This window comes from Lotus japonicus, chromosome 5 (assembly GCF_012489685.1).
Source record: "Lotus japonicus ecotype B-129 chromosome 5, LjGifu_v1.2".
NCBI classification, from domain to species: Eukaryota; Viridiplantae; Streptophyta; class Magnoliopsida; order Fabales; family Fabaceae; genus Lotus; species Lotus japonicus.
The window spans coordinates 2932343-2949840 of NC_080045.1; the positions used below are offsets into that span (position 1 = coordinate 2932343).

The 17498-nt window shown below is 34.4% G+C and overlaps 3 protein-coding genes across 4 annotated transcripts; all 3 read left to right on the forward strand.

Annotated features, from left to right (window-relative positions):
- Positions 1–3283: 3283 nt before the first annotated feature.
- LOC130717254 (dihydroflavonol 4-reductase-like) lies at positions 3284–5892 on the forward strand. The gene is made up of 7 exons (XM_057567420.1): positions 3284–3434; positions 3925–4062; positions 4165–4334; positions 4644–4838; positions 4929–5088; positions 5264–5456; positions 5538–5892. Exons 2-7 carry the CDS (start codon positions 3942–3944, stop codon positions 5719–5721), a joined length of 1023 nt encoding a protein of 340 aa, XP_057423403.1. The 5' UTR covers positions 3284–3434; positions 3925–3941; the 3' UTR covers positions 5722–5892.
- Positions 5893–6040: 148 nt separating this feature from the next.
- LOC130717253 (dihydroflavonol 4-reductase-like) lies at positions 6041–12313 on the forward strand. Of its 2 annotated transcripts, XM_057567418.1 has the most exons (10): positions 6041–6202; positions 6655–6767; positions 6834–6926; positions 7020–7097; positions 9079–9216; positions 9316–9485; positions 10690–10884; positions 11362–11521; positions 11608–11800; positions 11917–12313. In XM_057567418.1, the coding sequence occupies exons 5-10, from the start codon at positions 9096–9098 to the stop codon at positions 12098–12100; spliced, it is 1023 nt and encodes a 340-aa protein (XP_057423401.1). In that variant the 5' UTR covers positions 6041–6202; positions 6655–6767; positions 6834–6926; positions 7020–7097; positions 9079–9095; the 3' UTR covers positions 12101–12313. The 2 variants fall into 2 exon arrangements, with proteins under 2 accessions (XP_057423401.1, XP_057423402.1); XM_057567419.1 differs by lacking the exon at positions 6041–6202 and having other exon boundaries at positions 6428–6767.
- A 1870-nt stretch (positions 12314–14183) lies between these two features.
- On the forward strand, positions 14184–17173 carry LOC130720661 (dihydroflavonol 4-reductase-like). The gene is made up of 6 exons (XM_057571339.1): positions 14184–14477; positions 15050–15219; positions 15383–15577; positions 15687–15846; positions 16054–16246; positions 16866–17173. Exons 1-6 carry the CDS (start codon positions 14360–14362, stop codon positions 17050–17052), a joined length of 1023 nt encoding a protein of 340 aa, XP_057427322.1. The 5' UTR covers positions 14184–14359; the 3' UTR covers positions 17053–17173.
- Positions 17174–17498: the final 325 nt, after the last annotated feature.

The following is a 17498-nucleotide window of genomic DNA, read 5'->3' on the forward strand; positions in this document are numbered from 1 at the left end:
CTTAGGCTTTTTTTTTTGGTCAAAAACTTAGGCTTTTGAAAAAATAAAGTATAATTTTAGGTAACAAAGAATTATTTTGTAGCCCTATCTAAGTAGTGATTGAGGACTTAAAAAAAATAAAGTGATATACAACACCAACCAGTAGAGCTGTCAATACGGACGGCCAGCCCGGCCCATATGGGTCAGCTCGTATGGGTTGGGTTGAAAATGGGTTGGGTTGTGTCAACCGGGGTCTTAACGAGCCAGAAAAATATGAATCCAACCCGGCTCGCTACGAACTTGCGGGTTGGCGGGCTGGCTCGCGGGTTGAGTGAAATAAATATAAAAAATAGAGAAATTGGATTAGAAAATGTTTAAAATGTTATAAAAAAATAATTTTTAAAAAATACTTATAGAAATTGGTACAACTCATAAAAAAGAGGTTTATCAACGCAATTATTTTTATCTCACATTTGAAATATAGAAAAAGAATTTAGTTTACAGGATTTAAGAACACTATTATTTTACTGTCACATTTAAAATGAGATAAATAATAGAATAAAATAAATAAAACACAAAAAATCGACTCAAATTTAAAGAAATTAAAATTTTCTTTTTTCTATCTAAAAATAATCCATAAAACTAATCTAGAATTAAAGACAAATAAAATAATTTTTTTAATAAAAAATAACTCTAACCCGACGGGTTGGCTCGCTTGACCCGCAGGTTGGCCCGTCTAACTCGCGAATTAAACGAGTCGGGTTGCACTAACTCAAGTTCTTTTCGAGTTGGAATTTAACCAAACCAACCCAGCTCATTTAGTAAACCCGTCGAGCTAGCCCGCGGGTTCGAACCCATATTGACAGCTCTACCAACCACATAAATAATATTCGGCCTTGTACTTGTTAAGAATCCCAAGCCTCTTACAAAACTCTTGATCAATGTAGGATCTTCCTTCTCTCCACCATCAAGCTTATATTTCGTGCGTGAGTTCACGAGATTGCAATAAAAAAAACATTTAACTCTAAATGTGTAACAAACTCTCTTGACAAATAAAAAATTCATTTTTCATTTGCTTCATTTTATAATCTCAAATTGTAACACAAGTCCGAAATAAGTCATCACAAACTCATAAGATTATATTTTTCTTTAAGTCTTGAAACAAATTTGGAGCATTGCCCATTAAAATACGATCATCAACATAAACGCAGGGCTTGTCTAAGGTCATGTGGCCCAAGTAAAGGCTTTAGGCCCTAAAAATATTCATTGAGCAAAAAAATGTCTTCAATTCATGTGATAAGTCTAATACTATTTTTGTAAAGAAGACCTCACATGAAAATTAAGGTCTCGGTTAAAATAATCAAGCCCAGTACTCTGAATGAAAAGAAAAAAAGTCTTCATCTCATGTTTGACTAGTCTAGCAAACATTTGGTTTCTCTAATTCCATAATTAAACAAAATTCAATGAAAAACTGAATAGACGGCAACAACAATAACAAAACTTCAACCCAATCTCACGTTTGGTTTCCTCAATTCCCTCACTAATTGTTACTAACTTCTCCCTCTGTTCCTATATAAAAGTAAAAAATAATTAATTTTCTTATATTAAGAAAAGTAGTTATTATATATTAGTAATAAATTTGTAAAGGAAATGATTAAGTTTCTTACATTACCCTTATTTACTTTTCAATGATTTCCTCTTTCCAAATTAATATTCCAAAATTTCATCATCTCTTTTATATTAAAAATATGAGGATGAATTTGGAAAAAATTATGGTGCTTGCTGTGGTACCTTAAGCCAGACTAAGGTGTGGTACCCATAATGAGTCGATTTTAATAATAAAGACTTATGTACCGGTTAAAATTTTGATTGTGTTCTATCGTAGTAATGCAACGTTCCATTCTTAGGGACGTGAGATTTGAAAGTTGTGTTTTCTGAGCTTTATGCATCCACCAACCATGGTCATTTTACGCGCTTCTTCATCACCATTATTCGTTTCCACCACTCGTACATTTTTCATCAAAAAATGAATTTCATGAGATAAAGTTAATTGACAAGTAAAGTAAAATCTAATGATGTAGTATTTACCTTAAATAATATGATAATAATCTATAGAATTACTTAATGGGGTACCATACCCAAAAAAAATTGAGGGTACCACAGAATTTACCAAAAATTATTTAATGTTTCCTAGATATTAGAAAGTGATTTCTATTTAGGAACAATTTTTTTATTAAAAAAAGTGACTTATAATAAGGAACAGAGGGACTAATAAATACAAATATTAAAATGAGAGAATAACTCTGTAATTTTGCAATTTTTACATAAAAGTTTAATAAAGAAATTTTTTAGGTAAAAATATATTACTTTAGTTTGCTTTAGGTCTCATATAGTGTTGGGTCGGCCTGCATAAATGCAAAACAAGTAAAATAATAAATTATCACCATTATTGTTCTTACATGAACATGGAGATTTTAGGGTTTGTGTAGCTATTGTCCAGCTAAAGAGAGAACCTGATTTATTATGAATGAGGTCTTGCCTTTTATAGAGGGGCAAGGACCGTAATCCTAAGTCTATTACAAAATGAGTCTTACAACAACTTAATAAGCCTTTAGAATAGTCCAACTCGCTAGAATTTTGTCTAAGTCTTATGAGGTGGACCCGCCTATAACGTTAGTTCCTTTCTGTGCAGATTGAGTCACCTAGCTTAGGGCGAGACAGGTCAAATTATCAAAAGCTTTAACATATAGAATTTAAATATCATTATCATGCTATGTTAGAGCATCTTCAATGAGAACATGTAATGTCAAATACATACTCACACCAATATCTATTACCATTGGAGCATATTTTTAATTCCAACATGGCTAGTAAGGGTATGTGAGAGTAAATACTCAATTTAGTCATGAAAAATGTGTTTGCATTTATTATTGCTTAATGTAAAAGGTTCAAATAAAACTTGCAATTAATAAAATAATTTTTTTATAAACTTTTAAGAGTTGTTGGGTTGGAGTAAAAATTAATAAAATAATGTAAATGATGTGACATTATTGGGAGTTGTAAAAAGTAAAATGTAAATACTCTTGTAAATATCATAATTAAAGATGCTCTTACTGTCAAAAGGTTTTACACAAACATCTAATCAAATTAATTATTATTAAAGTACTGATTTCAAAAAATTTATTATTAAAGTACTTGTATGTTGTAAATATTGTATGCTACAAAAAATAAGGCGATTAGCGGCGGTTTATAAACCTCGGCTAAAAACAAATTAAAAAAAAAACTTTCCTCTTTCCCTCACCTTCCTCCCCAAAACCTCGATTCCCCATACCTTATCCTCTACCTGGTTTACCCATTCTCATTCCCCTGTTCAGCAGCATCTTCATCACTTTGTTCGGGTTCTCGTCGACGGCATCAATGCCAGCAAAGCTCGAATGGGGTGATGAAGCAGTGAGGTTCGTAGAGTTCTTTGAAGTTTTTCATTTTCCATTTTTTTCTCTTCCTTAGCATCAACTATTACTTTAAAAACTAGAGTTTCTTGGTAACTGGTTCTGAAGCTTTGGTGATCAGCTGAAAACATGGTTGAGATTGTTGATCTAATTGTGTGGGAAAGCATGCTTGAGGTTGTTGCTATGGTAATCTAGTGTAGTAGGATTGGACTTATTAGATGTTATGCACTTATGCTAATTACTTTAGTTTAGTATGAGAAGAAAATCATTATGGAAGGCTGCTTCAGAGGAAACTGAGAAAATCATTATATAGGGAATTTGTTTTGTGGGACTTGGTTTTCCTTTTTAAAATGTAAGTGGCGGCCGGCTATATAAAATTTCAATTACTCGAGAACTTTTATAGTCAATGTCTTTTACTACTAAATTATTCTTCTGTTGAATCTTCTCTCTCTGTCTCACACTCTCTATGATTAATAACCATGTAAAAATAAAACAGAGAAGAGAACTGAAAGCATGGGTTCGGCAGCCAAAACAGTTTGCGTTACAGGGAGTACCGGTTTCATCGGGTCATGGCTTGTCATGAGACTCATGGAGGGCGGCTACACAGTTCGAGCCACCGTACAACGCGACCCAGGTGAGGTCCCTTTTTTTTCTTTCATCACTTTTCATGTTAAGCTTAAACGTGAAGAAGGTGATTGAAGCATTATATGTACGTATGTATGTATATATGGTGCAGATAACATGAAGAAGGTGAAGCATTTGCTGGAACTGCCTGGTGCAAAGACCAACCTGACTATTTGGAACGCCGATCTTACTGAAGAGGGAAGCTTTGATGAAGCCATCAATGGATGCTCCGGAGTTTTCCATGTGGCCAGCCCCATGGACTTTAATTCCAAGGATCCTGAGGTAAAGTGAGTATTATTAATCAGCCATGTACTTTGATATGTCTGGGCATCTATATCTAAGCATAGTACTAGGTTTTACACTTTCATTTTCATTCAATTTTCACTTATTTTTTTCTTCTTATCTCTCTTCTTTTATCATCACGTCATTTAACGTACCTTTCAGTTGCTTCGCATGAAAGAGAACAGATAAGGTTAATCATTAATGTAGTTAATGAAAATTAGTGGCAAAAATCTTGAAATGTAAATGTAATCTTAATGATATTGCAGAGTATTGAATATGATATGGTTCCAAATTTGATTGGAAGTGCAGAATGAAGTGATCAAGCCTTCCATAAACGGGGTGCTAGACATCATGAAAGCATGCCAGAAAGCTAAAACTGTACGGAGGCTGGTTTTCACATCCTCCGCAGGTACCCTCAACGCTGTAGAGCACCAAAAACAAATGTGTGATGAGAGCTGCTGGAGTGACGTTGAGTTCTGCCGGAGAGTAAAGATGACCGGTTGGGTTAGTATTTTTATTTGAATTTTTCTTCAAATTAAAAATGTACCCAATTGATAATAATGATTAGTTTTATCTTGGTTTCATTTTTTGTAGATGTATTTTGTTTCAAAGACACTGGCAGAGCAAGAAGCGTGGAAATTTGCCCAAGAGCATGACATTGACTTCATTACAATCATTCCATCCCTTGTTGTTGGTTCCTTTCTAATGCCGACATTGCCACCTAGCCTAACCACCGCTCTTTCTCCCATCACCGGTACAATAATAGTTCAAAGTTCTATCATTATATTTGTGTATTGTTTTCATGCTTACTTGACATAACATGAGAAGGTGGTATCAATACTCTAGTGTCAACTTATTAATGAAATTACATGAGAGTTAGTTTTAAAAGAATTTATATGCTAAAGTCTTGCTCCTAATTAAATTGGCAGGAAACGAGGCCCATTATTCGATTATAAAGCAAGGCCAATATGTCCACTTGGATGATCTTTGTCTAGCTCACATTTTCCTGTTCGAGCACCCTAAATCAGAAGGAAGGTATATCTGTAGTGCATCTGAGGCTACTATCCATGACATTGCAAAGTTAATTAACTCAAAGTATCCAGAGTACAATGTCCCGACTAAGTAAGTCTTCCAAGCTTCTTTGCCCGAGTGTTCACTTTCAAATATCCATGTTGAGCTCATATTGCATTGGATTTTTCTCAGGTTCAAGAATATTCCAGATGAATTGGAGCTTGTCAGATTTTCATCAAAGAAGATCAAAGACATGGGATTCGAATTTAAATACAGCTTAGAGGATATGTACACTGGAGCAATTGACACATGCAAGGAAAAAGGGCTTCTTCCTAAAGCTGCAGAAAATCCAAGCAATGGCATAACAGAGAAATAAATTTGCCTTGTTTAATTTATATCTTTGTGTCTGTGATATGGCTTATGGTTCCTCCATTACCTATTATGTTTCTTGATTCGGATTTCTGTTCTTAATTAATTAAGGTTTCTGTGTTTTGGGTTTGTAAGGACAGATTATCTTTCAATAAGTTAAAAGATGTCTACTTAACAAGAGGATATATATTTAACCTCCGCTAAAAACATATTTAACCCAAAAAAAAATCCAATTTTCCTCACCTTCCTCCCCAAATCCTCGATTCCCAAAACCTTATCCTCTACCTGCTTTACCCATTCCTGTTCCTATTCTCATTCCCCTCATCACTTTGTTCCTCAACCTGTTGGAGGTTCTTGTCGACGGCATCCATGCCAGCAAGGTTGATTTCGTAGTCGAGCTCCTACAGCTCTAATGGGATGATGAAGCAGCTCGGTGGTGCGGTGAACGTTGGAGAGATGAAAGGTATTTGTTGCGATGAAGCGCTGAGGTTCGTAGAGCTCTTTGAAGTTTTTCATTCTGAGATTGTCTTTTCCTCATTAAGATCATGTTGTTTCATTAATCTCTTTGAAAATTTTTCCTATTTTTCATTTTGACCTGTCATTGACAATTCTATTTTTGTTCGAAAAGCTGAAGTCTTCTTCACATGCAATTGACACAATCTGAACTCAAGAGATTTAATAACTTTATAGCTCTCAGAAGCTACATGAGATTACTGTTCATGTAATGGATTTTGGTGACCACTTTAATAGCTTATTCAGATATCAAGTTATGAATTACTATGATTTAGGGGACTTACTTGCAACTCAAGCATTCATTAATTTATTCTAGGGAGAGCTACATGATGGAGAACAGAGGACCTTAACTCTCAGATGCATTATTGTCCCCCTTCTCCCAATTTTTATATGTTTCTCGACCAACTTCTTGATTTTCTTCTAATAGCAATAGGTGATGTGAGAGGAAGAGGCATGATGTTTGGAGTTGAACTTGTTACTGATCGCAAACTTAAAGCAACGGCAAAAGATGAAACGCGGCATGTGATGGACAAATGAAAGGTAAAATCTTAACACCTAATAATTTATGTTTTCTATTTTACTAATTAGCTCTTGCTGTATCCACAGAATTAGGAATAGGAGTGCTGATTGGAAAGGGTGGCTATAATGGAAATGGATTCTGAATTACACCTCATCTATGCTTCACCAAAGAAGATGCAGGTTACCCTTAACCTCAAATTTTCTCTTTTGTTGATACTCAGCAAGTAGTACTAGTATGTATTACTTACATCTTGTGTGTTTTTGTGGATGCAGATTTCCTGGTGGGTGCGATGGATGTACATTATCTAAATATCTAGAATGTGAAACTTAAATAAGATATCCAAGCATAAGGTAAATATTCATAAACTATTCCTTAGCATCAACTATTAACTTATGTGTGTTGTTGTTCATCTAATATGCAAAAGAAGAGCCCTTTATTTCATAATCAGGATAGATGCATAAGGCACTTATTCATAAAGACTAGAGTTACTTGGAAATTGGTTCTGAAGCATTTGTATGCAATCAGCTGAAAACGTGGTTGAGATTGTTGTTCTAATTGTGTGGGAAAGCATGCTTGAGGTTGTTGTTATGGTAATCTAGTGTAGTAGGATTGGGCTTATTAGATGTTATGCACTTATGCTAATTACTGTAGTGTGGTATGAGAATAAAATCACTATGGAAGGCTGCTTGAGAGGAAACTGAGAAAGTTGGAGAACTTCTCTATAATCAGAGCATTATTAGAAACTGAGAAAGTGATAGTAAGTAATGGAAACAAAAGACTGTCTGTGTATATCTTGTTTGAATCGCTTATGATACTTTAAAATTTGTGTGCCTTATTTTTATGTTCTTTTAAATGATAGTATCAAAATTTATGTTCTTCCATGCTGTTATTTGTCACACCACCTGCAGTGATTTCCTCTTGTTTCTAGCAAAGAAACATCATAATATAAAGCAACGTTATTCAGAATGAATGGCTTTTCAGCTGCTTTATATTTCTAATTCAATGATAAGCTCATATCAAAGTGCCTTAATAAGCATATAAACATTTCTAAGTTAGTAAGGAATCATGTGAAGAAGGTTTTAAATTCTAATGCCATAAACCATATGGCAATTTGGGGGGTTAAAAACCTCCCTAAAATATTGCCGCAATTAAGGAAACCTATAAACCTCTGCAAATAAGATCCCCCCTGCAGTATTATGCATGTCCAAGAGGTTGTAAGAACCTGCTGCAAAATTCTTCTGGCGAACATAACTGCGGCGCTTTTAAAAACCTATGGAAATATATTTGCGGAGGTCTACAACCACCGCTAGACGCTCAAACAATGCTTTTTTTTGTAGTGTTCGCGCTTGCTTTATGCCATACAAAATCTTCTTCGATTTGAAGACTTTTTCCTCTTTCCCTTTGACACCAAAACCCATTAATTGTGCAACATAGACTTCTTCCTCAAGGTAGCCATTTTGGAAAGCCGATTTGACATCAAGTTCAAATATCTGTTGGTGAAAGAGAGATATTATTGTGCCTTGGCAAGCAACTGCCCTAAAGCATAAATTCCGACAGACCCCGGTGCAAATCCCAACAGCCGGTTTTTCCCCCAAGGTTAACACAGCCAACGGTCACACTCGTGCACTCAGGGTAGTTCGCCTTGGAGCCTCACAAAACTATGCCCAGAAAAGGAAGAAGTATTATATCGAATAGGAGAGGAAGGATGTTAAGTTTTTTCCTATGCCATCCAAAAGCTCGGCCTTTACCCTTATGTATGGTACAAAGAAGACAAAGCAGTAAAGGCTAATCAAAATTTGTCTTCCATAGCTTGTCTCCACCTTTTTGTCTTCCATAGTTTCGCCAAAATTTAGATGCTCATTGTCAACAAAAAGACAAAGCAACTCATTTATCATTTCAGTTTCATCATACAACTCTTGAATGCTTCTTATTTTTTCTTGAACTCACTTCTGAAAAATGGAGTAAGCAGGAGGTTGTTTTACATTTATTTCACTATCTTGAGGCATGTTAAAAGGTGGAATCTCGATATTTCAAATGATTGTACCTGGAAATTTACCACTGTAGATGTGTTGACTTGAGCTTACTGTCTTATGGGCCTTGGTTTTTCTTTTTCAAATGTAAGCATGGCTAAAATTCAAATAGTTGTTATGACTTATGACTCGAGAATAGTCTATATCTTTTAGTACTAAATTATTCTTCTGTTGAATCTTCTCTCTCAGTCTCACCCTCTATATGATTAATAACCATGTAAAGTTTCTATAAAAACACCCACACCACACACTTCATACTATTCCATTTCCAAGCCATACCTAACAAGAAAGAATAAAACAGAGAAGAGAACGGAAAGCATGGGTTCGGCAGCCAAAACAGTTTGCGTTACAGGGAGTACCGGTTTCATCGGGTCATGGCTTGTCATGAGACTCATGGAGCGCGGCTATATGGTTCGAGCCACCGTACAACGCGACCCAGGTGAAGTCCCTTTTTTTTCTTTCATCATTTTTCATGTTAAGCTTAAACGTGAAGAAGGTGATTGAAGCACTATATGTACGTATGTATATGTTGGTGCAGATAACATGAAGAAGGTGAAGCATTTGCTGGAACTGCCTGGTGCAAAGACCAACCTGACTATATGGAATGCCGATCTTACTGAAGAGGGAAGCTTTGATGAAGCCATCAAAGGGTGCTCCGGAGTTTTCCATGTGGCCAGCCCCATGGACTTCAATTCCAAGGATCCGGAGGTAAAGTGATTAATATTAATTGGCCATATACTTTGATATGTCTGGGCATCTATAAAATTTACACTTGATTTCTAAGTGTAGTACCAGGTTTTACACTTGCTTACATTCAATTATCACATACTTTTTCTTATCTCTCTTCTTTTATTATCACATCATTTAACGTATCTTTCAGCTGCTTTGCATAAAAGAGAACAGATAGGAGAGAAATTAGTGAAGTTGTGTTTTCAAACTAATTTTGCATCTTTGAGAAAAAAGAAAGAATGAAAGAAAAGAGTTGAAACTTGAATGATAAAGCATATCGTATTAGTTGGAATATAATTGAAGGCGGCAAAGAGGAGAAAGGAAAAATGATGATGGGATAAAGAACTCTTTACAAGAAACGAAAAACATATTTTAAAAAAATAGTCATTCAACAAGTTATAATATTCAGAGTCAGACAAAGTAGGCCTGCTTTTGGGTCATGCTTTTGTGCTTTTGAAACTTGTGAATTGTGATGTAAATAATAATAAACATATATCTATCTTAGAAATGTGTGGGGAAAGTCTTTCTTTTGTTTGAGCTGTGGGGGCACTCACGCAATAATGATATATACACATCTTTTTATTTCTATCTTTCTCTTATTATCTATCACATCTCATACTTTCTCTCTCTTACTTTTTCTTTTCTTTCTATCTCTCTCCTCCTTTCACCTCTCTCCACCTCAAAGAAAGGTGTGAAGATAACATTATTCGACACTCACGATTTCGTGGGGCATTATACTACTATTTTAAAATTACTAGAAATATTTATATTATTATATTACTTGTCTATTATTTGGAAATTTTGTGGGGCATCTTCCCCCTCTAATTCAACTAGATCCATCACTACTACCAACTAACAATATTTTGAGAATATTGAATGTGGGCGACTAGGTTTTAAGAGAATATTTTATTAGCCAACAAATCATATTAAAAAAAATATTGAGTACAACATACTATTCTATTTCATTTTCACATTATCTATAGGATTTAATGAGAGAAACATGAGATACTATCACATTATCTATAGTATCTCATGTTTCTCTCATCAGATGCCACATTTCCCATAGGAAAATCAATAATATAATTAATGAAAAATAGTTGTGAAAATGATGAAATGTGTATGCAATATACATGGAGCTAGATTATTGAAAATGACGTGGCTCCGAATACGATTGGAAGTGCAGAATGAAGTGATCAAGCCTGCCATAAATGGAGTACTAGACATCATGAAAGCATGTCTCAAGGCCAAAACTGTTCGCAGGTTGGTTTTCACATCATCAGCCGGCATCCTTAGTGTTTCAGAACGCCATAAGCATATGTTGGATGAGACCTGCTGGGGTGACCTTGAGTTCTGCAAGAAAGTAAAGATGACTGGCTGGGTTAGTATTTCCATTTCATTATTTACAGTGTGTTTGGTTTGTATTAAAAGTCTAAACCACCTTTAAAAAAAAGTTTAAACCAATATTATTAAACATTTTTTTAAAGTCAATATTATTTAACTTGAGGTTGATCAGAGGATTGAGTCAATGACTTACTAGCCCAATAAGCAAGTCATTAGTAAATTATAAATATATAAAGTTATGATCAAATGTAAAATATATGTCAAAATAAATGAAAGGTATAACAACCATCATTAGTTTCAAAAATAAAACATCATTATTAAATATTTATCTTTGATTTTCCTTTTTTACAACTCACGGTACATAATAGTACTAAAGAATTTAGTTAATTGGTTGAGTAGCAAGTTAACTTTGGTTCTAATAAACTTGTTGTTCTACTTAGTTGTTCACCCTGAGATATATAATTACTTTTCAATTAACAATGATTAATTATTATCTTGGTTCCATTTTTTGCAGATGTATTTTGTTTCAAAAGAACTAGCGGAGCAAGAAGCGTTGAAATTTGCGAAAGAAAACAACATAGACTTCGTCTCAATCATCCCATCCCTTGTTGTTGGCCCCTTTCTAATGCCCACAATGCCACCTAGTCTATATACCGCTCTTTGTCCTATCACCGGTATAATATTTATTAGTGTCTATAAACTATAACTACTCATAATTAAATTGTTTCTCAAGTCTTATTACTCATAATTAAATTGGCAGGAAACGAGGCCCATTATATGATTATGAAGCAAAGCCAATTCGTCCATGTGGATGATCTTTGTCTTGCTCATATTTTCCTCTTCGAGCACCCTGAATCAGAAGGGAGGTATATGTGCAGTGCATGTGATGCTAATATCCATGACATTGCAAAATTAATTAACACAAAATATCCTGAGTACAATGTTCCCACTAAGTAAGTCTTCCAAGCAACTTTGACATTCACGTTCAAATCTTTCAGAATCACTTATTTATTTCTGTACAAAACTACAAGATAAAGTTCCATTGAGATATTGCATTGGATTTTATTAGGTTCAAGAATATTCCAGATGAATTGGAGCTTGTCAGATTTTCATCAAAGAAGATCAAAGACATGGGGTTCCAATTTAAATACACCTTAGAGGATATGTACACTGGAGCAATCGACGCGTGCAGAGAAAAAGGGCTTCTTCCTAAAGCTGCAGAGACTCCAAGCAATGGCATAATGGAGAAATAAATAAGCTTTGTTTATGTCTTAATTTGTGCCTGTGATGGCAATGGATCTTCCATTTCTTGTTCTGTTCTTGATTGGATAAGGTTATGGACCTTCCTTTTCTAATTCTGTTCTTGATCAAGGTTTCTATTCTTGATTAATTAAGATTTCTGTATCAGTGGTTTGTAAGTCCAGGTTGTCTTTCAATTAATGAAAGAGGGGTTATAAATTGCACAACTACACGTAGGGGTACTCATCGGATCAAATTGTTTTGATGAACAATAATCCAAATCGAAACAATCTAAATCTAAATAGTTCAGATTTCTACCGTAAATTTGAACCAAACCAAGTTCAATACGTTCCTTTATCAAATTTATGTAATAAACCATAAAATTGACCCTAAACCAGATATGAACCATAAAATCAATCGAAAAACCTACAATCGGTCAAAAATCCTAAAATTGACACTAAAGTCAACTTGAACTCAAAAATCAACTGTAAAACCTAAAATTGACCCAAAACTCTAAAATCGACACTAAACCACCCACAAAATGAGTCTTGAGCCATAAAATTGACCATAAACCTGACCTGAACCCTAAAATCGTGATTTTAGGTTTTTCACGATGACTTTAGGATTCATATCGAGTTTATGGTCAATTTTAGGTCTTTGGTCCGATTTTAGGTTTTTCAGACGATTTTAGGGATCAGGTCTGGTCTTGAGTCGACTTTAGGGTTTAGGGCCGATTCTAGACTTTTCTGTCAATTTTAGGGTCCGGGTCTGGTTATGATCTATATTAGGGTTTTCGGTTGATTTTAGGGTTCAGGTATAGTTAGGGTCTATTTTAGGGTTTTGGGTCGATTTTAGGTTTTTCTGACAACTTTAGGGTTCAGGTCGAGTTTTGTTTTCAATCTTTCATCTCAAAGTCGCCAAATGACTTCCAAAGCCTCCTTAATCTCTCCCTCATGGTAACCAAGCCAAGATTCTTCCCTAGTAGTTTAACAACCAGGGACAGGGTCGATAATGCTCTTAGGATGAAAGCGGCTTCCACCTTCCAACTAAAATCATACCAACTTTTCAGAAACAAGTTTTTCCATCGATTTAACATGCGACACTGGGGTAGTACCCAACACTTTGTCTCTAAGGGAAACTCGCAGTTGTTGTTTGACATTCCTATCAGATGGAATTGACGCCTTCAAGACACCACCCTAGTCAAGCATTGCATTGCCACGAGAGCTCATCTCCATCATTGTTTTACTTATTTATATACATGATTATAATGGAAGAAAATGTTGCTTAATACCAAAACAAAATTGTTTAGGCATCGTGGCGAATATAAATAGGAGAAATTTTATATGTAATTTTTACATGCGCAGTTTTTATTGTTACTCAATTAAAACATGATAACATGGTGTTAATGGAAAATTGGGTTAAATTAAGATATTGAGTATATGAACTTTTTTATTGAACAACAAAATAAACCGTATAGAAAGTATGTTAGCTTGGAAGGTAGGTAGAAAGTGAAACACAATGCAATGCAGCCACCAGCTCTTCAGCTCAGCTAACTCCTTCTGCCCAGTTCCATAACTGGTCGCTGATCACGTGCTTTTTGTTTGGCCAACGGTGATCACGTGCTGATTGAATTAGATTCCATCACTCATACCAAATCGCAAGTGAAAAACTCCATTGGCACCACATAAAAACAAAAACAAGATATCAACAATTTTATTTACTTTATAATCATTAGAATAATTTTGAAAAAATTCTATATATCGATCATTTAAAAAATTTGTTTAGTACTTACTCATTTTATATATCACAAAAATATGGTACAATTAAATAGATTAATTCTTACTAACATGAAAGTAATAACAATGTTATAATTTTGATTGAGATTAATGGATATGCCAATCACATTTATATAGAACCAAGCTGTTGTATTTCTTTTTAATTTTACAGTAACTAAAATAAAAATAACTTTTAATGTGGTAGAAATTTATTGAATGCATGTGGAAAAATTTACACCGACAAACGGTGCAACAAGCTACTTTATTTGATCTCATCTAACTTATTTTCAAAAGAAAAACCTTACCGCTAATTTCCGATCAAGTCTTTCCCTCTCCTTTTTTTTCCATCAGAAAGTAGTATTTCCTCTCTCTATATACAAATCTTCTATAAAAGCATCCACTGTCTCCATCTCCATGTTGAAGGCAATTATATAGTTGAACAAGAAAAGAGAATACCAAAGAAAAGAAATAGAGAGAAGAGAAATTTAGATCAAGATTATGAGTTCCGAGTCTGAAACGGTTTGCGTTACAGGGGCTGCTGGTTTCATCGGGTCATGGCTTGTCATGAGACTCATCGAGCGTGGCTACACGGTTCGAGCCACCATCCGAGACCCAGGTGAGGTCTCTTTTTTTTGACAAATCCGATTCACAAATTAAAAAAGTTTTTCTTCACATTAGTTTTACACATAAGTAGCTTATTGTAAATAATATGTTGAGTGTTAATAGTAAAAATATAGTTCATGAGAAAATAAAATTGTTTTTCTTTTCTTACTTTTTTCAAATTATGATTTTGCCAAAGCATGTATATTTGGTGCATTGAAAATTGAGATTGTACATTATGAGGTATCCAACATAAAAGGAAGAAATGAGCTCAGTTGGCGTTCGGTTGAGAAGAATTTTTCTTAATATTCAAATGTTACATCTATTAAAGTTTTTATTCTACACTCACTAATTAGTCATTAATTGTTGGCTTTGTTTAGTTAATTAAATTTCCCTCTCCTTTACCTAAATTTTCTGAATCAATAAAGTGTTGGTCTAGTTGTGAATAAATTGGATCCCATAAAAATGAGAGCACAAGCTCGAATTCCGGAAAAAAAAATATCTGTTTGGATAGACATGCATTTTTTTTTATCTGATTCCATACCTTCAAGAAAATATAACGATATAAGCATTATATATATTGTGCAGCAAACATGAAGAAGGTGAAGCATTTGCTAGAACTGCCAGATGCAAAGACCAAATTGTCCTTATGGAAAGCTGATCTTGCTGAAGAGGGAAGCTTTGATGAAGCCATTAGAGGGTGCACTGGAGTTTTCCATGTGGCGACACCCATGGATTTTGAGTCCAAGGACCCTGAGGTATATAATTCACACAAATGTCATTCTTTTCTGGGCATCCATGAATAATTTAATTAATACTTGATTTTTATAGATAGGCATGTACAATAATGTTTTTAAAGAGCAATTAGTTATGACAATGTGTGATATGGTGAGAAATTAATTTGATTGGAAATGGATGCAGAATGAAGTGATAAAGCCAACAATAAACGGATTGTTAGACATCTTGAAAGCATGTGAGAAGGCCAAAACTGTGAGAAGGTTGGTATTCACATCCTCAGCAGGGACTGTGGATGTTACAGAGCACCCAAAGCCTGTTATTGATGAAACTTGCTGGAGTGACATTGAGTTCTGCCTCAGAGTCAAGATGACTGGCTGGGTTAGTCAATTACTAGTACCATTTTTCCTCTGCTAAACACATTATATATGTTCACTGTAATGCGTGTGTGGGTAAAAGACCCTTATACTGTCTTGCTTCACTTTTGTAGATGTATTTCGTTTCCAAGACACGAGCAGAACAAGAAGCGTGGAAATATGCCAAAGAGCACAACATAGACTTCGTCTCTGTCATTCCACCTCTTGTAGTTGGCCCATTTCTCATGCCAACAATGCCACCTAGCCTAATCACTGCTCTCTCACTCATCACAGGTGCATTATAAAATACAAACATTTCTGTTAGTATGATATAAAAGCATGCAGTTTCAAGGAAAATCAATATTGAGTTGTGAAATTAAGTACTTTTAGGTTAATGAAAATAATTCCTGACACATACATTATGATTATTATAGTACTACTAATTTTTTTGGTCAAATAGTACTACTAATTTTAAATAAAAGGGTGCTAATGGTTCGGCAGGAAATGAGGCCCATTACTCAATCATAAAGCAAGGCCAATATGTCCACTTAGACGACCTTTGTCTTGCTCACATATTCTTGTTTGAGAACCCAAAAGCCCAAGGGAGATACATGTGCTCTGCATATGAGGCCACCATTCATGAAGTTGCAAGAATGATCAACAAAAAGTACCCTGAGTTCAATGTTCCCACAAAGTAAGCATTTGCATATATCATAGAGTCTTAGTGCGGCTTTTGTGACAATTTGATTTTAATAAAATTGATTACGGTAAAAGGGATTTGATGGTGAAGTGATTTATATGTTGATGCATTTATGAAAAAGTGATTTTTATTGAGTAATATTGTGAAATACAATTGTAAAATCTTAAAATTGATAATGTTCAACACATAAACTACTTTTTCTAATTTCTATTAGAATTGATTTTGGGTATGAAATCAAATAATCAATTCTCTAAAATGACTCACAAACATCAACACTTTTATCTAAAATTGATTTTACTTCACCAGAACCAAACACATTAATCATAATAATATGAATAGACTAGGCTATTGTCTAACTTATGTCATGAGATTATTTAACCCCCTAGCACAATGTTGTGTAACATAAGTGAGTTAGAAATTGCATACACTTTACACTTGAATTTTTACAAATAATCTTATTGGTTTACCTAGGATGAGATTATAACCCCATGGTCCATGGAGGTAAGTTAGAAAGAACTGAAATCTTCTGCTTCTAATTGATTCTGTTAAGCTTACTTATTACGGATAAAACTTATGTTGTGCTAATTTGACTTATTATGCACTTGATTTTTAGGTTCAAGGATATTCCAGATGAATTGGACATCATTAAATTTTCTTCAAAGAAGATCACAGACTTGGGGTTCAAATTTAAGTACAGCTTAGAGGATATGTACACAGGAGCCGTCGAAACCTGCAGAGAAAAGGGGCTTCTTCCTAAAACTGCTGAAACTCCAGCTACTAATGGCACAACTCAGAAATAAATGTGCTTCTTGACCAAAAGAAATAAATGTGCTTCTGTATCTTTGTGCCAGTGATGGCTTTGGATCTTGCTTTTGATTTCTCTGTTCTTTATGATCAATTGAGATTTATTAGACTTATCAATTGGATGTCAGAATATCCATGTTATTTATGGGGCCAGGTTGCCTTTTAATTAATAAGCTTCTTTTTTTTTAGATAAGCCAAAGGATTTTAATTAATAAGCTAAGTTACTTGCTACTACTTCTAATTCGGTAGGATTATGAAATAATTGATGTTTGTGTGAATCGCATAAATACATAAAGCTAGCTGATTCCGTTGCCAGATGATGGGATTGTTGATACATCTATATAATCCTACTTTTATTCAGGAGAAGAATATTAGAAAGTTTCATCTTTCATTTGTATAAGTGTTTGTAGTAGTTTTTACTTGAAGAAAACTCAATAGAACC